The sequence below is a fragment of the Somniosus microcephalus genome, chromosome 8 (assembly GCF_052327205.1).
Source record: "Somniosus microcephalus isolate GS21.2 chromosome 8, FLI_Smic_1.0, whole genome shotgun sequence".
NCBI classification, from domain to species: Eukaryota; Metazoa; Chordata; class Chondrichthyes; order Squaliformes; family Somniosidae; genus Somniosus; species Somniosus microcephalus.
In genome coordinates this window covers 2993555-3019076 of record NC_140994.1, presented here as the reverse complement: position 1 = coordinate 3019076, position 25522 = coordinate 2993555, and the positions used below count along the sequence as shown (strand labels likewise).

General features: G+C 49.9%; 1 protein-coding gene across 1 annotated transcript in view; it reads left to right on the top strand.

Moving 5' to 3' along the window:
- Positions 1 to 7623: 7623 nt before the first annotated feature.
- cfap43 (cilia and flagella associated protein 43) overlaps positions 7624 to 25522 on the top strand; it is a 261004-nt gene continuing 243105 nt past the window's right edge. The window contains exon 1 of the mRNA XM_085996108.1: positions 7624 to 7713. Coding sequence (XP_085852234.1) covers positions 7685 to 7713 — 29 coding nt within the window. The 5' untranslated portion in view covers positions 7624 to 7684. The remainder of the gene's footprint in view (positions 7714 to 25522) is intronic.

The window sequence follows — 25522 nt, the reverse complement described above, 5'->3', positions numbered from 1 at the left end:
GCAAAATACTGTGGATGCTGGAAATCTGAAATAAAAAACAGAAAATGCTGGAAATACTCAGCGGGTCAGGCTTTTTCCAATTCTGATGAAGGGTCATTGACCTGAAACGTTAACTCTGTTTCTCTCTCCACAGATGCTGCCTGACCTGCTGAGTATTTCCAGCATTTTCTGTTTTTATTTCTGACTTAAATAATCTCGGCGTGCGCTCCTGCCGCCAGCACACCCACCTTCGCCAATATGGCGGTTGTCGTAGATCCGGCGGGAAATGTGCGCACGCTTCCTGCCCGTAATATTGGGAGCTAAGTCGGCTGGTTAGCGCCTGAATTTCTAGGTCCACATCTCTCTCTTCCTCCGACATAGATCTCTCTATCTATATCTGTCTCCCCGCACCTATCGCACTCTCCCATAATATTTATCAATCACGCTCATATTTATCTCTCCATCTCTTCCCCAAATGTATCTATCACTTTCCTCCATTTCCCCTGATATATCTGTCTTTTGTCCCCCCTCCATAAATCTCCCCATAATCTCTCTACTTTGTGGGAATGGTAGCGTAGTGGTAATGTCACTGGGCTAATAATCCAAAGGCCTGGATAAATGATCCAGCGACGAGAGTTCAAATCCCACCACGGCAGCTGGGGATTTTAAATTCAGTTAATTAAATAAATCTGGAATTCCAAAAAAAAACTAGTAATAGTAACCATGAAACTACCAATATTATTTGGAGGCATTTATCTTGTCGTCTTTTCTGATCTCCCATTGTAAGATTTTTTTTCATTCCTCCACACCTGATAACACCCAGTCCTTGCGTCCAGTTCTTGTGCCCAGTCCTTGCAAGATACCGATCCAGAGATACTGGGCACCATCCAACATCTCACCCATGTGGTCATTGTTCCTGTGTGACCCGAGGCGGTGAGTGTTTCCACGGAACGATGTAATCCTGGCCTGATCTACTTGTCACCCAACTTCAAGCACATGCACTTTCCAGCGGGGGTCAATGGGTGGGACTGCACTCGCCTGGTTCCATTCTTATCTATCGAATTGTAGCCAGAGAATCACCTGCAACGGCTTCTCTTCCCGCTCCCGGATAGTTACCTCTGGTGTCCCCCAAGGATCTATCCTTGGCCCCTTCCTATTTCTCATCTACATGAGGAAATCTGCCGTCCTTACCTGGTCTGGCCTATATGTGCCTCCAGACCCACAGCAATGTGATTAACTTTTAACTGTCACTCAGTTGTAACTAACTGCTACGAAACAAAATAATAAGAACGAAACCGGACGGACCACCCGGCATTGACCTCGGCACCGGCTACGGACACGGCAACGGCACACCCGGCCCAGTCAACCCTGCAAAGTCCTCCTCACCAACATCTGGGGACTTGCACCAAAATTGGGAGAGCTGTCCCACAGACTAGTCAAGCAACAGTCTGACACAGTCATACTCACAGAATCTTACCTTTCAGCCAATGTCCCAAACTCCTCCATCACCATCCCTGGGTATGTCCTGTCCCACCGGCAGGACAGACCCACCAGGGGTGGCGGCACAGTCGGGAAGGAGTGACCCTGGGAGTCCTCAACATTGACTCCGGACCCCATGAAGCCTCATGGCTTCAGGTCAAGCATGGGCAAGGAAACCTCCTGCTGATTACCACCTACCTCCCTCCCTCAGCTGATGAATCAGTACTTCTCCATGTTGAACACCACTTGGAAGAAGCACTGAGAGTAGCAAGGGCACAGAATGTACTCTGGGTGGGGACTTCAATGTCCATCACCAAGGGTGGCTCGGTAGCACCACTACTGACCGAGTCCTGAAGAACATAGCTGCCAGTCTGGGCCTGCGACAGGTGGAGAGGGAAAACCTACTTGACCTCGTCCTCACCAATCTACCTGTCGCAGATGCATCTGTCCATGACAGCATTGGTAGCAGTGACCACCGCACAGACATGTGAAGACGAAGTCCCGTCTTCACACTGAGAACACCCTCCATCGTGTTGTGTGGCACTACCACTGTGTTAAATGGGATAGATTCAGAACGGATCTAGCAGCTCAAAACTGGGCATCCATGAGGCGCTGTGGGGTAGCAGCAGCAGAATTGTATTCCACCACAATCTGTAAACTCATGGCCCGGCATATTCCTCACTCTACCATTACCACCAAGCCAGGGGACCAACGAGTGTAGAAGGGCATACCAGGAGCAGCACCAGGCGTACCTAAAAATGAGGTGCCAACCTGGGGAAGCTGCAACACAGGACTACATGCATGCTAAAAAGCGGAAGCAGCATGCTATAGACAGAGCTAAGCGATCCCACAATCAACGGATCAAATCAAAGCTCTGCAGTCCTGCCACATCCAGTCGTGAATGGTGAGGGACCATTAAACAACTAATGGGAAGAGGAGGCTCCATGAATATCCCTATCCTCAATGATGGTGGAGCCCAGCACATGAGTGCAAAAGACAAGGCTGAAGCGTTTGCAGCCAGAAGTGCCGAGTGGATGATCCATATCGGCCTACTCCCGAGGTCCCCACCATCACAGAAGCCAGTCTTCAGCCAATTCGATTCACTCTACGTGACATCAAGAAACGGCTGAGCGCACTGGATACAGCAAAGGTCCTGACCACATCCCGGCTGTCATGCTGAAGACTTGTGCTCCAGAACTAGCCACGCCTCTAGCCAAGCTGTTCCAGTACAGCTACAACACTGGCATCTATCCAACAATGTGGAAAACTGCCCAGGTATGTCCTGTCCACAAAAAGCAGGACAAATCCAACCCGGCCAATTACCGCCCCATCAGTCTACAGCAAAGTGATGGAAGGTGTCATCGACAGTGCTATCAAGTGGCACCTGCTCACTGATGCCCAGTTTGGGTTCTGCCAAGACCACTCGGTTCCTGACCTCATTACAGCCATGGTCCAAACATGGACAAAGGAGCTGAATTTCAGAGGTGAGGTGAGAGTGACTGCCCTTGACATCAAGGTAGCATTTGACCGAGTCTGGCATCAAGTAGCCCTTGTAAAACTGAAGTCAATGGGAATCAGGGGGAAAACACTCCACTGGCTGGAGTCATACCTAGCACAAAGGATGGTGGTTGAAGGTCAATCATCACAGCCCCAGGACATCGCTGCAGGAGTTCCTCAGGGCAGTGTCCTAGGCCCAACCTTTCCTCCAAAATAAGGTCAGAAATGGGGATGTTCGCTGATGACTGCACAGTGTTCAGCGCCATTCACAACTCCACAGATAATGAAGCAGTCCATGCCCGCATGCAACAAGACCTGGACGACGTTCAGGCTTGGGCTGATAAGTGGCAGGTAACATTCGCGCCATAGAAGTGCTAGGCAATGACTATCTCCAACAAGCGAGAGTCTAAACACCGCCCCTTGACATTTAATGGCATTACCATCGCCGAATCCCCCACTATCAACATCCTGGGGGGTCACCATTAACCAGAAACTTAACTGGACCAGCCACATAAATACTGTGGCAACAAGAGCAGGTCAGAGGCTAGGTATTCTGTGGCGAGTGTCTCACCTCCTGACTCCCCAAAGCCTTTCCACCATCTACAAGGCACAAGCAAGGAGTGTGATGGAATACTCTCCACTTGCCTGGATGAGTGCAGCTCCAACAACACTCAAGAAGCTCGACACCATCCAGGACAAAGCAGCCCGCTTGATTGGCACCCCATCCACCACCTTAAACATTCACTCCCTCCACCACCGGCGTATCGTGTCTGCAGTGTGTACCATCTACAAGATGCACTGCAGCAACTCGCCAAGGCTTCTTCGACAGCACCTCCCAAACCCGCGACCTCTTCCACCTAGAAGGACAAGGGCAGCAGGCGCATGGGAACACCACCACCTCCAAGTTCCCCTCCAAGCTACACACCATCCTGACTTAGAAATATATCGCTGATCCTTCATCGTCGCTGGGTCAATATCCTGGAACTCCCTACTTAACAGCACTGTGGGAGTACCTTCACCACACGGACTGCAGCTGTTCAAGAAGGCGGCTCACCACCACCTTCTCAAGGGCAATTAGGGATGGGCAATAAATGCTGGCCTTGCCAGCGATGCCCAGATCCCATAAACAAATTTTAAAAAACATATAACTATTCTCACCTCACAGGCAGCTCTGTTTCATTATATCGATCTGTATTTCCCCATCCATATCGATAATTATCTCTCTCCCTGTGTTTATCTCTCTCTCCCACTGCTTATTTCTCTCTCTCTCTGTTATCTATTAAATGTTGGTGTTCAAAAAGATTTGGGTGTCCTCGTACACAAAGTTAGCATGACCAGATCGGACAAAGTCAACATGGATTTACAAAAGGTAAATCGTGCTTGACTAATCTACTGGAATTTTTTGAGGATGTGACTGGTAAAATAGATAAGGGAGAACCAGTGGATGTGGTGTATTTGGACTTTCAAAAGGCTTTCGATAAGGTCCCGCATAAGAGATTAGCGTGTAAAGTTAAGGCACATGGGATTGGGGGCAAGGTATTGACTTGGATAGAGAACTGGTTGGCAGACAGAAAGCAAAGAGTTGGAATAAATGGGTCTTTTTCCGAGTGGCAGGCAGTGACTAGTGGGGTACCGCAGGGATCGGTCCTTGGACCCCAGCTATTCACAATATATATTAATGATCTGGACGAGGGAACTAGATGTAATATCTCCAAGTTTGCAGATGACACAAAGCTGGGTGGGCGTGTGTGCTGTGAGGAGGATGCCGAGAAACTCCAGTATGATTTGGACAGGTTGGGTGATTGGGCAGAAGCATGGCAGATGCAATATAACGTGGATAAATGTGAGGTTATCCACTTTGGTGTCAAAAACAAGAAGGCAGATTATTATCTGAATGGCAAGATTGGGAGAAGGGGAAGTGCAACGAGACCTGGGTGTCCTTGTGCACCAGTCGCTGAAGGTAAGCATGCAGGTGCAGCAGGCGGTTAAGAAGGCAAATGGTATGTTGGCCTTCGTAGCGAGAGGGTTTGAGTACAGGAACAAGGATATCTTGCTGCAGTTGTACAGGGCCTTGGTGAGACCACATCTTGAGTATTGTGGTCGCCTTATCTGAGGAAGGATGTTCTTGCCATGGAAGGAGTTCAGCGAAGATTCACCAGGCTGATACCTGGGCTGGCAGGAATGACGTATGAGGAGAGATTGGGTCGATTGGGCTTATACTCGCTGGAGTTTAGAAGAATGAGAGGGGATCTCATTGAAACTTATAAAATTCTGACAGGACTGGACAGACTAGATGCAGGAAGGATGTTCCCGATGGTCGGGGAGTCCAGAACCAGGGGTCACAGTCTAAGGATAAGGGGTAAGCCATTTAGGACAGAAATTAGGAGGAATTTCTTCACCCAGAGAGTGGTGAACCTGTGGAATTCTCTACCACAGAAGGCAGTAGAGGCCAATTCATTAAATATATTCAAGAAGGAGTTGGATATATTTCTTAAGGCTAAAGGGATCAAGGGATATGGGGAGAAAGCAGGGACAGGGTACTGAATTTGGATGATCAGCCATGATCGCATTGAATGGCGGAGCAGGCTCGAGGGGCCGAATGGCATATTCCTGCTCCTATCTTCTATGTTTCTATTGTATCCAATTCTGAGCACCGCACTTTGGGAAGGATGTGAAGGCCTTAGAGAGGGTGCAGAAAAAATTGACAAGAATGGTTCTAGAGATGAGGGACTTCAGTTACATGGATAGACTGGAGAAGCTGGGGTTGTTCTCCTTAGAGCAGAGAAGGTTGAGAGGAGATTTGATAGAGGTGCTCAAAATCATGAGGGGTCTAGACAGAGTACATAGAGCGAAACTGTTCCCATTGGCAGAAGGGTCGAGAACCAGAGGAGACAGATTTAAAGTGATTGGCAGAAGAACCAAAGGCGACATGAGGAAAAGCTTTTTAACGCAGCGAGTGGTTCGGATCTGGAATGCACTGCCGGAAAGGATGGTGGAGGCAGATTCAATCGTGGCTTTCAAAAGGTAGCTGGATAAGTACCTGAAGGGAAAACATTAGCAGGGCTGTGGGAAAGGGCGGGGGAGTGGGACTAGCTGAGGTGCTCTTGCAGAGAGCCGGCACAGGCCGAGCGGCCTCCTCCTGGGCTGTAACCATGCTATGATTCTATGAGGTGCAGCCTCCTAAGACACTGCTCCTCGCTTCAGTGGCGGTAGGAGACGCGCTGGGAAGACCCTGGGTGGGTAAGGCCTCCTGTTGCCAGTCCTGAGGGCCCTCCGCCTCCCTCGGCGCACAGGTTCCTGGCTTCCTCGCTGGCTCTGCTTATTTCTCTTTTTCTCCTTATTTCTCTCTTTTTCTACATTTCTCTCTCTCTTTATTCCTCTCTTTTTCTTTATTTCTGTTTTTATTCCCATTGCCGTTGCCATGGTGCCGTTTTCCCTCCAATGAGAAGCCGCAATGGGCCCGGGTGCTCCCTAAAGCAGCCAATTGCTGGCAGCGTCGCCGTTTCCCGGCAACGGCTTGATTCCAGGCCCGGGAGACAGATAGACAAAGAGAGAGAGAGAAAAACAGAGAGTGTGTGAGAGAGAGAGAAACAGAGAGAGAGAGAGAGAGAGCGAAACAGAGAGAGAGAAACAGAGAGAGAGAGCGAGAAACAGAGAGTGTGTGAGAGAGCGAAACAGAGAGAGAGAGAGAGAGAGAGTGTGTGAGAGAGCGAGAAACAGACAGAGAGAGAGAAACAGAGTGTGAGAGAAACAGTGTGAGAGAGAGAGAGAGAGAGAAACAGACAGAGAAACAGAGAGTGTGTGAGAGAAACAGTGTGTGAGAGAAAGAGAGAGAGAGAGAAACAGACAGACAGAGAGAAACAGAGAGTGTGTGAGAGAAACAGTGTGTGAGAGAGAGAGCGAGAGAGAAAGTGTGTGAGAGAAACAGTGTGTGAGAGAGAAACAGAGAGAGAGAGAGAGAAACAGAGAGAGAGAGAAACAGAGCGTGTGTGAAAGAGAGAAACAGAGAGTGTGAGACAGAGAGAGAGTGTGAGACAGACAGACAGAGAGAGACAAAGAGACACAGACACAGAGAGAGAGAGAGAGAGAGAGAGAGAGAGTGAGAGAAACTCTCAGAGAGAGTGTGAGACAGAGAGAAACACAGAGAGAGAAACAGAGAGACAGAGAGAAACAGACAGAGAAAGAAAGAAACAGAGAGAGAGAGACAGACAGACAGAGCGAGAGACAAAGAGAGAGACAGACAGAGTGAGAGAGAGCGAGAGAGACAGAGCAAGACGGAGAGACAGACAGAGAAAGACAGAGAGACACTGGCAGAGAGAGAGACAGAGAGTGAGACACAGACACAGAGAGAGACACAGACACAGACGCACAAAGACAGACAGAGAGACACAGACAGAGACAGACAGAGAGACACAGACACACAAAGATGGACAGTGAGTGAGAGACAGAGAGAGAGACAGAGAGAGTGAGACAGACAGACAGAGTGAGACAGACAGACAGACAGAGAGAGCGAGAGAGAGTGTATGAGGGGAGTGAGGGAGAAAGAGAGAGAGGGAGATCTGGGAAAGTGAGAGAAACCCTGTGGGAGAGGGATTGAGGAGCAGCCGGTGAGAGTGTGTGTGGGAGGCAGAGCGAGGGGCCGGAGGGAGGTGGCACAGTGAGGCTGCTGAGTGCCGCTCTGCCATTATACTGGATGTGAGACGAGCCTTGGCCAGTGTGTGGGCTGGAGATGGACAACGCAGACTCTCTGTCTCTCAGGTGAGCCCCTCAGCAGCAGCCTCAAGGGCCTCTTGGTTGCGGTTTGCACAGAGAAATGGATTGTGGAACTATATCCCCAAAACCCTGGGGAGAAAGCCTGCTTAATAGGAGCGGAGATTGACTCACTGAGTCTCCGAGCAGCGGTGGCCAATGAATATTTACTGATGGTTCCATATTTCAGGGCTCCCAGTGCCTGCAGTGCTGAATATAATGGATGGAATAGGAAATTACCCTCGGGCACTTCAGTGTGTCGGTGTCGGTGCCACAAGGCAAATCCCATGAATTTCTACACATACCTTGTTCTTGTTTTGAAATCCTTCCATAGCCTCATCCCTCCCTCTCTCTCTAACCTCCTCCAGCCCTACAACCCTCCCTATCTCTGTAACTTCCCCCAGCCCCACAACCCTCCCTATCCCTGTAACCTCCTCCAGCCCTACAACCCTCCCTATCTCTGTAACCTCCTCCAGCCCTACAACTATCCCTCTCTCTGTAACCTCCTCCAGCCCTACAACCATCCCTCTCTCTGTAACCTCCTCCAGCCCTACAACCCTCCCTATCTCTGTAACCTCCTCCAGCCCTACAACCCTCCCTCTCTCTGTAACCTCCTCCAGCCCTACAACCCTCCCTCTCTCTGTAACCTCCTCCAGCCCTACAACCCTCCCTATCTCTGTAACCTCCTCCAGCCCTACAACCCTCCCTCTCTCTGTAACCTCCTCCAGCCCTACAACCCTCCCTATCTCTGTAACCTCCTCCAGCCCTACAACCCTCCCTCTCTCTGTAACCTCCTCCAGCCCTACAACCCTCCCTCTCTCTGTAACCTCCTCCAGCCCTACAACCCTCCCTATCACTGTAACCTCCTCCAGCCCTACAACCCTCCCTCTCTCTGTAACCTCCTCCAGCCCTACAACCCTCCCTATCTCTGTAACCTCCTCCAGCCCTACAACCCTCCCTCTCTCTGTAACCTCCTCCAGCCCTACAACCCTCCCTCTCTCTGTAACCTCCTCCAGCCCTGCAACCCTCCCTATCTCTGTAACCTCCTCCAGCCCTACAACCCTCCCTCTCTCTGTAACCTCCTCCAGCCCTACAACCCTCCCTCTCTCTGTAACCTCCTCCAGCCCTACAACCCTCCCTATCTCTGTAACCTCCTCCAGCCCTACAACCCTCCCTCTCTCTGTAACCTCCTCCAGCCCTACAACCCTCCCTCTCTCTGTAACCTCCTCCAGCCCTACAACCCTCCCTCTCTCTGTAACCTCCTCCAGCCCTACATCCCTCCCTATCTCTGTAACCTCCTCCAGCCCTACAACCCTCCCTATCTCTGTAACCTCCTCCAGCTCCACAACCTTCTGAGATCTCTGCGCCCCTCTAATTCTGGCCTCTTGCGCATCCCCGATTTTCATCGCCCCACCATTGGCGGCCGTGCCTTCAGCTGCCGAGGCCCTAAGGTCTGGAATTCCCTCCCTAAACCACTCCGCCTCTCTCCTACTTTAAGACGCTCCTTAAAACCGACCTAGTTACCCTGAGAAGGTGGTGGTGGGCCGCCTTCTTGAACCGCTGCAGTATTCTTTGTAGCAGTTTGGCACAACTGAGTGTCTTGCTGGGCCATTTCACAGGGCTGCTTCTTCTCTTCTTCTTAGGCAGTCCCTCGGAACCGAGGATGACTTGCTTCCACACTAAAAATGAGTTCTCAGGTGACTGATGAGTCCAATACGGGACCTACAGTCTCTGTCACAGGTGGGGCAGACGGTGGTTGAAGGGGTGGGTGGGTGGGGTGCTTGGGTTGACGTGCGCTCCTTCCATTATTTGCGTTTGGCTTCCGCTTGCTCCCGGCGAAGAGACTCGAGGTGTTCGGCGCCTTCCCGGATGCTTCTCCTCCACTTTGTGCGGTCTTGGGCCAGGGATTCCCAGGTGTCGGTGGGGATGTTGCACTTTTTCAAGGAGGCTTTGAGGGTGTCCTTGAAGCATTTCCTCTGCCCACCTGGGGCTCTCTTGCCATGGCGGAGCTCCGAGTAGAGTGCTTGCTTTTGGGAGTCTCGTATCGGGCATGTGGACGATGTGACCCGTCCATCGGAGCTGATCGAGCGTGGTCAAAGCTTCGATGCTGGGGATGTTGGCCTGAGCGAGAACACTGACGTTGGTGTGCCTATCCTGCCAATGGATTTGCAGGATCTTGCGGAGGCAGCATTGGTGGTACCTCTCCAGTGCTTTGAGGTGCCTGCTGTACATGGTCCATGTCTCTGAAGCATACAGCAGGGCGTCTGCTCTAGTTGACAGTAGGCTCCCGAGGTATGGAAAGTGGTCCACGTTGTCCAAGACCTCGTCATGGATTTTGATAATCGGGGGGCAGTACTGTGTGGCGGGGGCAGGTTGGTAGAGGACCTTTGTCTTACGGATGTTTAGTGTAAGGCCCATGCTCTCGTGTGCTTCGGTGAAGGTGTTGATGATGGTTTGGAGTTCGACCTCAGTGTGCGCCGACGCAAGCGTCACCTGCATACTGTAATTCGATGACAGAGGATGGGACGACCTTGGATCTGGCCTGGAGGCGACGGAGGTTGAACAGTTTCCCATTTGTTCTGTAGATTAGCTCCTGTGCAGCAGGGAGCTTACTGAGGGCGAGATGGAGCGAGGAAGATCGAGAAGAGCATAATAGCAAAATACTGCGGATGCTGGCAATCTGAAATAACAACAGAAAATGCTGGAAATACTCAGCAGGCCAGGCAGCATCCGTGGAGAGAGAAACAGAGTTAACATTTCAGGGCCGTGTGGCCTACTCCTGCTCCTACTTCTTATGTTCTTATGTCTGGGACCATTCATCAGATCGAGAAGAGTGTTGGTGCGATGACACAGCCTTGCTTGACCCCGGTCCGTACATGAATTGGGTCTGTGGTGGATCTGTTGGTCAGGATCACGGCTTGCATGTCGTTGTGAAGCAGGCAATTATGAGTCAACCACGTTGGTGTGGGATTGGAGTCACATATAGGCCCAGACCGGGTAAGGACGGAAGGTTTCCTTCCCTGAAGGAGATCAGTGAACCAGTTGGGTTTTTATGACAATCCGACAGCTTCAGGGTCACTTTTACTGACGCCAGCTTTTTAATTCCAGACTTGAATTCAAATTCTCAAACTGCTGTGGTGAGACTTGAAGTCAGATTCTCCAGTTATTAGTCCAGGCCTCTCAATTGCAAGTCTAGTAACATAAACACTATGCTACTGTACCCCTCTTGGGATCTCGCTCACTCTTCCTAGACAGGACTGCCTTTCATAGGCGGCTATTCCATTTAAGCAACATGGCGTAAGCCATAGTGATGTGGTGCCTGCTCTACATCTCCACAGTGGTCCCACCAGCTGATGCCAGTGTGACGGTGCTTGGTATGGGTTAACGCACAGCATTGGTCAGATTCCCATCTCCGTGGTGCTGTGCATTGCTGTTCATGGCAATGTACAATAGATACTTTGTCATGTTGGCAGTACCATTTTTGCTCTTGGTCCCTGCAGCTGGTGCCCACTCCCTCTGGACACTGCCCCGCCCATCTCCCTGAGCTGGTGCCCACTCCCTCTGGTCACTGCCCTGCCCATCTCCCTGAGCTAGTGCCCACTCCCTCTGGTCATTGCCCTGCCCGTCTCCCTGAGCACTCCCTCTGGTCACTGCCCTGCCCATCTCCCTGAGCTGGTGCCCACTCCCTCTGGTCACTGCCCTGCCCATCTCCCTGAGCTGGTGCCCACTCCCACTGGTCACTGCCCTGCCCGTCTCCCTGAGCTGGTGCTCACTCCCTCTGGTCACTGCCCTGCCCGTCTCACTGAGCTGGTGCCCACTCCCTCTGGTCACTGCCCTGCCCGTCTCACTGAGCTGGTGCCCACTCCCTCTGGTCACTGCCCTGCCCGTCTCCCTGAGCTGGTGCTCACTCCCACTGGTCACTGCACTGCCCATCTCCCTGAGCACTCCCTCTGGTCACTGCCCTGCCCGTCTCCCTGAGCTGGTGCTCACTCCCACTGGTCACTGCACTGCCCATCTCCCTGAGCACTCCCTCTGGTCACTGCCCTGCCCGTCTCCCTGAGCTGGTGCTCACTCCCACTGGTCACTGCACTGCCCATCTCCCTGAGCTGGTGCCCACTCCCTCTGGACACTGCCCTGCCCATCTCCCTGAGCTAGTGCCCACTCCCTCTGGACACTGCCCTGCCCGTCTCCCTGAGCTGGTGCCCACTCCCTCTGGACACTGCCCTGCCCGTCTCCCTGAGCACTCCCTCTGGACACTGCCCTGCCCGTCTCCCTGAGCTAGTGCCCACTCCCTCTGGTCACTGCCCTGCCCGTCTCCCTGAGCACTCCCTCTGGACACTGCCCTGCCCGTCTCCCTGAGCTAGTGCCCACTCCCTCTGGTCACTGCCCTGCCCGTCTCCCTGAGCACTCCCTCTGGACACTGCCCTGCCCGTCTCCCTGAGCTAGTGCCCACTCCCTCTGGACACTGCCCTGCCTGTCTCCCTGAGCTGGTGCCCACTCCCTCTGGACACTGCCCTGCCCGTTTCCCTGAGCACTCCCTCTGGACACTGCCCTGCCCATCTCCCTGAGCTGGTGCCCACTCCCTCTGGACACTGCCCTGCCCGTTTCCCTGAGCACTCCCTCTGGACACTGCCCTGCCCGTCTCCCTGAGCTGGTGCCCACTCCCTCTGGACACTGCCCTGCCCGTCTCCCTGAGCTGGTGCCCACTCCCTCTGGACACTGCCCTGCCCGTCTCCCTGAGCTGGTGCCCACTCCCTCTGGACACTGCCCTGCCCGTTTCCCTGAGCACTCCCTCTGGACACTGCCCTGCCCGTCTCCCTGAGCTGGTGCCCACTCCCTCTGGACACTGCCCTGCCCGTCTCCCTGAGCTGGTGCCCACTCCCTCTGGTCACTGCCCTGCCCGTTTCCCTGAGCACTCCCTCTGGACACTGCCCTGCCTGTCTCCCTGAGCTGGTGCCCACTCCCTCTGGTCACTGCCCTGCCCGTTTCCCTGAGCACTCCCTCTGGACACTGCCCTGCCCGTCTCCCTGAGCTGGTGCCCACTCCCTCTGGGCACTGCACTGCCCGGCTCCCTGAGCTGGTGCCCACTCCCTCTGGACACTGCCCTGCCCGTCTCCCTGAGCTAGTAGTGCCCACTCCCTCTGGTCACTGGCCTGCCTGTCTCCCTGAGCTGGTGCCCACTTCCTCTGGACACCCCGCTGCCAGTCTGCACGGTTAGTGATGGGGCATAACTGGAAGTAGTGTGGTTGAGAGCGAAGGTATTAGACTTGCAGCTCCATGTGCTGATCGACTGCAGTAACAGTTTTCCAATACAGAACTTATTTTGCCACTAGACCAGGCCTCCAATCTTGCTCGTGTCCAGTGAAACTCGAGCTTCTCGCTGCTACATGCTGTCCTTGATTCACCCAGCTGGAGCGGCTCAGTCCCTACCTGGAGTACATAGGACTCGGAGTCTGTGTGAGTTCTTCTTCTTAGGCAGTCCCTCGGAACTGAGGATGACTTGCTTCCACATTAAAAATGAGCTCGCAGGTGGCTGATTAGTCCAACAGTCGCTGTCACAGGTGGGGCAGACGGTGGTTGAAGGGGCGGGTGGGTGGGGTGCTTGGGTTGACGTGCGCTGCTTGCGCTTGGCTTCCGCTTGCTCCCGGCGAAGAGACTCGAGGTGTTCGGCGCCTTCCCGGATGCTTCTCCTCCACTTTGTGCGGTCTTGGGCCAGGGATTCCCAGGTGTCGGTGGGGATGTTACACTTTTTCAAGGAGGTTTTGAGGATGTCCTTGAAGCGTTTCCTCTGCCCACCTGGGGCTCTCTTGCCGTGCCGGAGCTCCGAGTAGTGCGCTTGTTTTGGGAGTCTCGTATCGGGCATGCGGACAATGTGACCCGTCCATCGGAGCTGATCGAGCGTGGTCAAAGCTTCGATGCTGGGGATGTTGGCCTGAGCGAGAACACTGACGTTGGTGTGCCTATCCTGCCAATGGATTTGCAGGATCCTGCGGAGGCAGCATTGGTGGTACCTCTCCAGTGCTTTGAGGTGCCTGCTGTACATGGTCCATGTCTCTGAGGCATACAGCAGGGCAGGTATCACTACTGCTCTGTAGACCATGAGCTTAGTGCCTGGTTTGAGGTCCTGGTCTTCAAACACTCTCTTCCTCAGGCGACCGAAGGCTGCACTGGCACACTGAAGGCGGTGTTGGACTTTGTCGTCGACGTCTGCCCTTGTTGACAGTAGGCTCCCGAGGTATGGAAAGTGGTCCACGTTGTCCAAGGCCTTGTCGTGGATTTTGATAATCGGGGGGCAGCACTGTGTGGCGGGGGCAGGTTGGTAGAGGACCTTTGTCTTACAGATGTTTAGTGTAAGACCCATGCTCTCGTATGCTTCGGTGAAGGTGTTGACGATGGTTTGGAGTTCGACCTCCGAGTGAGCGCAGACGCAAGCATCATCTGCATACTGTAATTCGACGACAGAGGATGGGACGACCTTGGATCGGGACTGGAGGCGACGGAGGTTGAAGGTGCCTGCTGTACATGGTCCGTGTCTCTGAGGCATACAGCAGGTTGAACCATATGACTCGGAGTCTGTGTGAGTACGGGTGGTGCGAAGGGCAGTTGTGCCACCGAGTGGTGGAACACTGGTGCTGCAGTGACTGTAGCAGCTTGTGGCCCGAAATACCATGGCAACAGGTATAGATCCCACAAGGACGCCATTTTAATACTCATCAGGTCACATGGCCAATCTCCGCTCAGTGGTTCCATTTGTTTTGTCATGAGAATTTTCTCCTTCCTCTGCAGAAGGTGTAGGGGTTTGGGTTCCCCGGACCCGGTGTCCTGCAGGAACTTGTCCAAGATCCCATTCCGCATTTATCAGCCGAGACAGTGAACGTCACCAGGCTGTGGGACTGCAAGGGCATCCCAATTGAGCACGATTCTATCCACACACCTGTACGTGCAGCATACAGCCTACAGGTCAGTGTAACTTTGGTAGTGAGGAAGCTTTTAGAAACGCTAATCAGGGACAAAATTAACAGTCACTTGGACAAGTGTGGATTAATTAAGGAAAGCCAGCACGGGTTTGTTAAAGGCAAATTGTGTTTAACTAATTTGATTGAGTTTTTTGATGAAGTAACAGAGAGGGTTGATGTGGTGTATATGGATTTCCAAAAGGCGTTTCATAAAGTGCCACATGATAGGCTTGCCAGCAAAGTTGAAGCCCATGGAATAAAAGGGACAGTGGCAGCGTGGATGCGAAATTGGCTAAGTGACAGGAAACAGAGAATTGTGCTGAACAGTTGTTTTTCATACTGGAGGAAGGTATACAGTGGTGTTCCCAAGGGGTCGGTTCTAGGACCACTGCTTTTCTTGATATATATTAATGACTTGGACTTGGGACTACAGGGCACAATTTCAAAATTTGCAGATGACACAACATAGAAACATAGAAGATAGGAACAGGAGTAGGCCATTCGGCCCCTCGAGCCTGCTCCGCCATTCAATGAGATCATGGCTGATCATCCAAATTCAGTACCCTGTCCCTGCCCTCTCCCCATATCCCTTGATCCCTTTAGCCTTAAGAAATATATCTAACTCCTTCTTGAATATATTTAATGAATTGGCCTCCACTGCCTTCTGTGGTAGAGAATTCCACAGGTTTACCACTCTCTGGATGAAGAAATTCCTCCTCACCTCTGTCCTAAATGGCTTACCCCTTATCCTTAGACTGTGACCCCTGGTTCTGGACTCCCCGACCATCGGGAACATCCTTCCTGCATCTAGTCTGTCTAGTCCTGTTAGAATTTTATAAGTTTCAATGAGATCCCCTCTCATTCTTCTAAACTCCAGTGAGTATAAGCCCAATCGACCCAATCTCTCCTCACACATCATTCCTGCCATCCCAGGTATCAGTCTGGTGAATCTTCGCTGCACTCCCTCCATGGCAAGAACATCCTTCCTCAGATAAGGTGACCAAAACTGCACGCAATACTCAAGGTGCGGTCTCACCAAGGCCTTGTACAACTGCAGCAATACATCCTTGTTCCTGTACTCGAACCCTCTCGCTACGAAGGCCAACATACCATTTGCCTTCTTAACCGCCTGCTGCACCTGCATGCTTACCTTCAGCGACTGGTGCACAAGGACACACAGGTCTCATTGCACTTCCCCTTCTCCCAATCTATTGCCGTTCACATAATAATCTGCCTTCCTGTTTTTGCCACCAAAGTGGATAACCTCGCATTTATCCACATTATACTGCATCTGCCATGCTTCTGCCTAATCACCCAACCTGTCCAAATCATACTGGAGTATCTCGGCATCCTCCTCACAGCACACACGCCCACCCAGCTTTGTGTCGTCTGCAAACTTGGAGATATTACATCTAGTCCCCTCGTCTAGATCATTTATATATATTGTGAATAGCTGGGGTCCTAGGACCGATCCCCGCGGTACCCCACTAGTCACTGCCTGCCACTCGGAAAACGAGCCGTTTATTCCATCTCTTTGCTTCCTGTCTGCCAACCAGTTCTCTATCCAAGTCAGTACCTTGCCCCCAATCCCATGTGCCTTAACTTTACACGCTAATCTCTTATGCGGGACCTTATCGAAAGCCTTCTGAAAGTCCAAATACACCACATCCACTGGTTCTCCCTTATCTATTCTACCAGTTACATCCTCAAAAAATTCCAGTAGATTAGTCAAGCATGATTTACCTTTTGTAAATCCATGTTGACTTTGTCCGATCCTGTCACTGTTTTCCAAGTGCTCTGCTATTACATCTTTTATAACGGACTCTAGCATTTTCCCCACTACCGATGTCAGGCTTACCGGTCTGTAATTCCCCGTTTTCTCTCTACCACCTTTTTTGAATAGTGGGGTAACATTAGCTACCCTCCAATCCATGGGAACTGTTCCAGAGTCTATAGAATTTTGGAAGATGACCAGCAATGCATCTACTATTTCTAGGGCCACTTCCTTAAGTACCCTAGGATGTAGATTATCAGGCCCTTGGGATTTATCGGCCTTCAATCCCGTCAATTTCCCTAACACCATTTCCCTACAAATACTGATTTCTTTCAGTTCCTCCCTCTCATTAGACCCCGACAAAACTTGGAAGTATAGTGAACAGTGAGGAGGATAGTCATAGAGTTGTACAGCACAGAAAGAGGCCCTTCGCCCCCTCGCGTCCACGCCGGCCATCAAGCCATGTCTATTCTAATCCCATTTTCCAGCACTTGGTCCATAGCCTTGTATGCTATGGCGTTTCTGTTGTGTCCGTGTGTAGATAAAGACACTGAAGACAGGAGTTGGTTCATAGGTATTTACTAAGCAAGTCTGGGGGGGGGGGTTCTAAAGGATATACACAATACACAGGCTTATATAGCCCAAGTGGCAATTACCGGCATTACGCACACCTGGGGCTCTTAAAGGCACATACACCACAATTCCTCCCCTTTTAGCTAACCAGTACATCATATTTTAAGTAATTATTAATTACATGTTATATGCAAAATAATATACATTGCTGTAATTAATTAATTATAAGTTAGTCTCTCAGGAGGCTTCCTGACTCGGCCCGGATAACGCCTCGGGGGTGTAGTAGTTTCTGGTGGTGTAGTAGGTTCTTCTGGCAAGGCTGATTCGGCTTGAATGCCAGTGTCGGGTTCATCGGGTTCCAGTATCACCGGATCGGAGGTAGATATGGGTATCTCTACTTCATCGTTAGATGTATAGAGTGGTGGTGTAGGTTGTCCCTTTTCGGATGACTTTATGATTTGGTCAGCTTGGCGCCTTATTATGCTTTCTCCGATGTCCACGGTATACATCAGTGGTCCTAGTCGTGTGCAGATAGTTCCAGGCTGCCATTTCTCGGTACGGTAGTCCCGGGCCAAAACCTGTTGGCCTATCTGGAAGGCCCTAGTCGGCCTTTCATTCATGCCTTGAAACTGCCGGTTCTCCACGTCCCTTCGGATGTTGGGCTTGACCAAATCCAGCCGGCATCTTAGGTTTCTATTGAAGAACATCATGGCGGGAGTTTGGTTGGTAACCATATGTGTTGCATTCCTGTATGCGAATAAGAAGTTATCTACCTTGTGCTGAAGTTTTATGTCTTCATTACCCATGGCCTTCTTGAAGGTCTGGACAAACCTTTCAGCCAATCCATTGGTGGCGGGATGGTATGGGGCGGACGTGTAGTGCTTTACCCCATTGTTCTTTAAGAACTTTCTGAATTCTTCGGACACAAATTGCGGTCCATTATCAGAACATATCTGTTCCGGCAGCCCATTCCTGGCAAATATGGTCCTTAATACTGTGATGGTTTTTTCCGTGGTGGTGGAGGACATCTTTATTACCTCCGGCCACTTGGAGTGTGCATCAACCGCGATTAAGAACATTGAGTCCATAAATGGACCAGCAAAGTCGATGTGCACCCTTTGCCAGGGAGATGAGGGCCACTCCCATGGATGTAGAGGGGCCTGTGGCGGAGCGTTTTGGGCCTTCTGGCATCCTAGGCAGCTCTTGGTCATGTCTTCGATGTCTCCATCGATACCTGGCCACCATACAAACGCCCTAGCTAGGTTCTTCATTTTCACTCCACCCAGATGCCCCTCGTGAAGCTCCTTTAGCACTTTATCCTGGAGTTTGGGTGGAATCACCACTCTGGATCCACACATCAAGGTTCCTCGGCACACTGACAGCTGTTCTCTTCTTTGCGAGAATGCTGGCAACAGTGGTTCGCCATGTGCTGGCCATCCCCTCGCTGTTAAATCGTAGACCCGTGAGAGAGTCGGGTCATTTCTTGTCTCCCTTTCAATGGCAGAATTTGTCACTGGTAGACATTCCACTATGGTAGAGTGGAATATCTCTACTGGGTCTACTGTAGGTGCCTCTTCTATCGTTGGCAATGGTAGGCGCGATAAACCGTCAGCATTCCCATGCTGTTTTGACCCTTTGTTTTCTATGTTGTATTGGTGTGCCCCTAGAAAAAGGGACCACCTCTGTAGCCTTTGTGCTGTCATAATGGGAACACCTTTTTTAGGGTTGAATATGGAGATGAGGGGTTGATGGTCAGTCAACAAGGTAAATTTTTGTCCGTGTAGGTAATGGTTGAATTTCTTCACTCCCCATACCAGGCTGAGTGCTTCCCTGTCTATTTGGGCATAGTTACGCTCAGCTGAGTTTAATGAGCGTGACGCAAAAGCTATTGGCCATTCTGAGCCATCAGGGAATTTATGGGATAATACTGCTCCTATGCCGTAAGGGGATGCATCGCACGCCAGTCTGATTGGTAGTGATGGGTTGTAATGAGCCAAAACTTCTTCAGATGTGATTAAGTCTTTACATTTATGGAAGGCACGTTTACAGTCTTCGTTCCATTTCCAAATCACTCCTGTCTGTAGAAGTTCATTAAGAGGGTGTAGAAGAGTTGATAAGTTCAGTAAAAATTTATGATAGTAATTTATTAATCCCAGGAATGACCTTAATTGTGAAACATTTTCAGGTGCTGGGGCTTTTATAACTGCTTCAATTTTTTCAGGTGACTTATGCAACCCTTCCTTATTAATTATTATGTGGCCACAATATGATATCTGATTTTGGAAAAATTCGCACTTGGGGCGATTTGCTCGTAGGCCCCGTTCTTTCAGCCTAGTGAGCACCTGCTCCAAATTGGCAAGGTGCTCGTTGTCGTTTTCTCCTGTTATAAGGATGTCGTCTAGGTAGCATTGAGTCCCCGGAATCCCTTGCAGGACTTGCTCCATAGCTCTTTGCCAGATAGCTGGAGCTGATGCTACTCCAAAAACCAGTCGATTGTACTGGTACAGGCCTTTGTGTGTGTTTATTGTGAGATACTTTTTAGAGGCGTCCTCAACCTCCATCTGTAGATATGCCTGTGCCAAGTCAATTTTGGTGAAACGTTTCCCTCCGGATAGTGAGGCGAAAATATCTTCTATCCTCGGAAGAGGATACTGTACTGTGTGAAGGACTGGGTTTACAGTCACCTTGAAGTCACCACAGATGCGAATTTTTCTCTGTTCTTCAGAGTTATTTTTCAATGTTTTTTTCATGGCTGGAACGATGGGTGTTGCCCATTCGCTCCAATCTATTTTGGGTAATACGCCTTCTTTTTCCAAATTCTCCAGCTCTGCCTCGACTGCTGGACGTATTGCGTATGGCACCGGTCTTGCCTTAAAAAATTTGGGAATTGCTGCATCTTCCACTTTTATTGAAGCGGTGATGCCTTTCAAGGTTCCTAGTTTCTCTTGAAACACTTCTTTGGCGTTGGCCAAGATGTCTTTTAATCGTTCAGGTATGATGTCATCATTGTTTTTTTCCTTACTGGTCACCGTCAGTGCCTGAATGGAGTGCCAGTCTAAACGTATCTTCCTGATCCATTCGCGTCCCAACAACGGTGGACCACCATCTTGTAGAATGTATAAATACAACTTTTATATTTCTTTGCCGTTGTATACAACAGGCACCCTTATTTTTCCTTTGGGGTATACTTTCTGCCCCGTATATGTTTTTAAGATAATGGATGTGTCTTTTAGAGGTATATGCGAAAATAGCCTCTCGTAATCTCGTCGATTTATTACGGTTAGAGCTGATCCTGTATCTAGCTCCATTTTAACTGGGGACCCTGCTATTGTGAGGGTAACCCAAATGGTTTGGTAATCCTCTTTGGCAGTACATTATGTAATTTGAGACAGCTTAGCCTCTTGTTTCCGGAGTCGCTATCGCTCTTCGGAGCTACTGTCCGTCATCATTTGTACCTTCCTGTACTTTTCTTCATTGATTTTTTTTTTTCTGTCAGTGGACTTATTTTGTTCAGATTGGCATACCCGTGCAATGTGTCCAATCTTCCCGCATTGCCTGCATGCTTTGTCCTTGAACCAGCAGTCCCTCTGGTTATGGGTGGATCTGCCGCAGCGATAACATCTTCCGAACCCCTGTGTCATTTCATGGGTGCCGAAGTCCTGTGTCTTTTGTTGTATCTCTGCAGCTCCTTTTGCTGCTGCTTCGTATGATACAGCCATACTGAAAGCTTTGTCCAATGTTAAATCTTTTTCAGAAAGCAGTCTTTTTTGCGTTCCTTCACTTAAGAGACCGCAAACGAATTTGTCTCGAAGATAATCCGATAGTCCTGCCCCGAATTGGCAGTACTTTGATAGCTTTCTTAATTCGGTTAGGTAATCAGCGTTACTTTCATTCTTGTGTTGATTTCTCTTGAAGAACTTGAATCGTTCCACTATCAGCAGCGGCGTTGGGTTTAAGTGCTCCTGCAGGGTATCAACAATTTCTTTAAAATTCTTGTCCTTTGGTTTGGCTGGAGTGATTAAGTTTCGTAACAGCCCGTATGTCTTCGCGGCCATTAAGTTCAGAAGTACTGAAGCTTTTTTTTCACCTTCTATTCCATTTGCAGTGCAATATACCTCTACTCTTTCCACGTATGTGGTCCAATCCTCTATTTTGCTATCAAAAGCATCAATATTACCAGATTTAGGCATGTCAGAAAAGATATGGCGCTTTCCCGCCGCTGCTGCCGATAACAACGCTGTTTTACTGCGGTTTCCGTTTATTCACTGTTGGAGACTCGTTCCCGCCGGAGGTCTGAACGCTGACCTGCTTGCCGCGTCGGCTGTCTCCTGAGTGCTCCCTCCCAGTCCGTTATTGCTTGCCTCCGATTTCGCTGCCTGTCTCAGCTGTAGAGCCCGCCGCTGGAGCCCCAGCCTGACGCCCAGGAAGGATTAGCGCAGTACCTGCCACCAGCTTGGCCAGCTGGTGAAACCACAGTTTCTCTTACTTCCTTGAGTCTTCTGGACGCCGGAGGTGCTGCCGAATTGCAGGTAAGTCCGTTTCCACTTCGTCGCCACTGTTGTGTCCGTGTGTAGATAAAGACACTGAAGACAGGAGTTGGTTCATAGGTATTTACTAAGCAAGTCTGGGGGGGGGTTCTAAAGGATATACACAATACACAGGCTTATATAGCCCAAGTGGCAATTACCGGCATTACGCACACCTGGGGCTCTTAAAGGCACATACACCAAAGTGCTCATCTAAATGTTTCTTGAATGTTGTGAGGGTTCCTGCCTCTACCACCCTTTCAGGCAGTGAGTTCCAGATTCCAACCACCCTCTGGGTGAAGAAGTTTTTCCTCAAATCCCCTCTAAACCTCCTGCCCCTTACCTTGAAACTATGCCCACTGGTTATTGACCCCTCTATTAAGGGGAAAAGTTCCTTTCTATGCCCCTCATAATTTTGTACACCTCAATCAGGTCCCCCCTCAGCCTTCTCTGCTCTAAGGAAAACAACCCCAGCCTGTCCAGTCTCTCTTCATAGCTGAAGCGCTCCAGCCCAGGTAACATCCTGGTGAATCTCCTCTGCACCCTCTCCAATGCAATCACATCCCTCCTTTATTGTGGCGACCAGAACTGCACACAGTATTCCAGCTGTGGCCTAACTAGCGTTTTGTACAGCTCCATCATAACCTTCCTGCTCTTATATTCTATGCCTCGGCTAATGAAGGCAAATATCCCATATGCCTTTTTAACCACCTTATCTACCTGTCCTGCTGCCTTCAGGGACCTATGTACATGCACACCAAGGTCCCTCTGATCCTCTGTCCTTCCTAGGGTCCTACCATTCATTGTGTATTCCCTTGCCTTGTTAGTCCTCCCAAAATGCATCACCCCACACTTTTCAGGGTTAAATTCCATTTGCCACTGTTCTGCCCATCTGACCAACCCGTCTATATCGTCCTGTAGCCTGAGGCTTCCTTCCTCGCTATTTACCACTCCACCAATTTTCGTGTCATCTGCGAACTTACTGATCATACCTCCTACATTCATATCTAAATCATTAATGTACACTACAAACAGCAAAGGACCCAGCACTGATCCCTGCGGTACACCACTAGACACAGGCTTCCAGTCACAAAAACAACCTTCGACCATCACCCTCTGCCTCCTGCCACTAAGCCAATTTTGGATCCAATGTGCCAAATTGCCATGGGCAATTACCTTCTTGACCAGTCTCCCATGCGGGACTTTGTCAAATCGTAGATGCATTGCTGATCATCTTCCAACATTCGATGGAATCTGGAACAGTATCCATGGATTGGAGGGTAGCTAATGTTACCCCACTATTCAAAAAAGGTGGTAGAGAGAAAACGGGGAATTACAGACCGGTAAACCTGACATCGGTAGTGGGGAAAATGCTAGAGTCCATTATAAAAGATGTAATAGCAGAGCACTTGGAAAACAGTGACAGGATCGGACAAAGTCAACATGGATTTACAAAAGGTAAATCGTGCTTGACTAATCTACTGGAATTTTTTGAGGATGTAACTGGTAAAATAGATAAGGGAGAACCAGTGGATGTGGTGTATTTGGACTTTCAGAAGGCTTTCGATAAGGTCCCACATAAGAGATTAGCGTGTAAAGTTAAGGCACATGGGATTGGGGGCAAGGTATTGACTTGGATAGAGAACTGGTTGGCAGACAGAAAGCAAAGAGTTGGAATAAACGGGTCTTTTTCTGAGTGGCAGGCAGTGACTAGTGGGGTACCGCAGGGATCGGTCCTTGGACCCCAGCTATTCACAATATATATTAATGATCTAGACAAGGGAACTAGATGTAATATCTCCAAATTTGCAGACGACACAAAGCTGGGTGGGCGTGTGTGCTGTGAGGAGGATGCCGAGAAACTCCAGTATGATTTGGACAGGTTGGGTGATTGGGCAGAAGCATGGCAGATGCAATATAACGTGGATAAATGTGAGGTTATCCACTTTGGTGGCAAAAACAGGAAGGCAGGTTATTATCTGAATGGCAATAGATTGGGAGAAGGGCAAGTGCAACGAGACCTGGGTGTCCTTGTGCACCAGTCGTTGAAGGTAAGCATGCAGGTGCAGCAGGCGGTTAAGAAGGCAAATGGTATGTTGGCCTTCGTAGCGAGAGGGTTTGAGTACAGGAACAAGGATGTCTTGCTCCAGTTGTACAGGGCCTTGGTGAGACCACATCTTGAGTATTGTGTGCAGTTTTGGTCACCTTATCTGAGGAAGGATGTTCTTGCCATGGAAGGAGTTCAGCGAAGATTCACCAGGCTGATACCTGGGATGGCAGGAATTACGTATGAGGAGAGATTGGGTCGATTGGGCTTATACTCGCTGGAGTTTAGAAGAATGAGAGGGGATCTCATTGAAACTTATAAAAATTCTGACAGGACTGGACAGACTAGATGCAGGAAGGATGTTCCCGATGGTCGGGGAGTCCAGAACCAGAGGTCACAGTCTAAGGATAAGGGGTAGGCCATTTAGGACAGAAATGAGGAGGAATTTCTTCACCCAGAGAGTGGTAAACCTGTGGAATTCTCTACCACAGAAGGCAGTTGAGGCCAATTCATTAAATATATTCAAGAAGGAGTTGGATATATTTCTTCAGGCTAAAGGGATCAAGGGATATGGGGAGAAGGCAGGGACAGGGTACTGAATTTGGATGATCAGCCATGATCGCATTGAATGGCGGAGCAGGCTCGAGGGGCCGAATGGCCTACTCATGCTCCTATCTTCTATGTTTCTATGTAAAAGCCTTACTGAAGTCCATGTAGACTGCATCAACTGCACTACCCTCATCCACGCACCTAGTCACCCCCTCTCAAAATTCAATCAAATTGTTTGGACATGATCTCCCCCTGATAAAGCCATGCTGACTATCCTTGATTAATCCTTGCCTCTCCAAGTGGAGACTGATTCTGTCCCTCAGAATTTTTTCCAATAATTTCCCTATTACTGATGTTAGGCTCACTGGCCTGTAATTCCCTGGTTTATCCCTACTACCCTTCTTGAATAATGGTACTACGATTGTGATAGACTTCAAGGAGACAGAGATAGGCTGGTGAAATGGGCAGACACGTGGCAGATGAAATTTAATGCAGAAAAGTGCAAAGTGATACATTTTGGCAGGAAGAATGAGGTGAGGCAATATAAACTAAAGGGTGCAAACCTACAAGGGGTGCAGGAACAGAGAGACCTGGGGATATATGTGCACAAATTGTTTAAGGTGGCAGGGCAGGTTGAGAAAATGGTAAAAAAAAAGCATACGGGACCCTGGGCTTCATAAACAGAGACATAGAGTACAAAAGCAAGGAAATTATGATGAACCTGTAGAAAACACTGATTCGGCCTCAACTGAAGTATTGTGTCCAATTCTGGGCTGAGGGTTAGGGTGCAGAAAAGATTTACGAGAATGTTTCCAGGTAATGAGGGACTTCAGTTATGTGGATAGACTGGAGAAGCTGGGGTTCTTCTCCTTGGAGTAGAGAAGGTTGAGAGGAGATTTGATAGAGGTGTTCAAAATTATGAGCAGTCTAGACAGAGTAGATAGAGAGAAACTGTTCCCATTGGCGGAAGGGTCGAGAACCAGAGGACACAGATTTAAGGTGATTGGCAAAATAACCAAAGGCGACGTGAGGAAAAACTTTTTTTACACAGCGAGTGGTTAGGATCTGGAATGCACTGCTTGAAAGGGTGGTGGAGGCAGACTCAATCGTGGCTTTCAAAAGGGAATTGGATAAGTACCTGAAGGAAAAACAATTGCAATGCTATGGGAAAAGGGCAGAGAAGTGATCTTGCAAAGAGCCGGCACGGGCTCGACGGGTCGCATGGCTTCCTTCTGTGCTGTAACCATTCTATGATTCGATGAGACACTGGATGGTTTTCAGGACAGGAAGCCTGGTTGACTTTTAGTTATGGTGTGGAGATGCCGGTGTTGGACTGGGGTGGACAAATGTAAGAAGTCACACAACACCAGGTTACAGTTTATTTGAAATCACA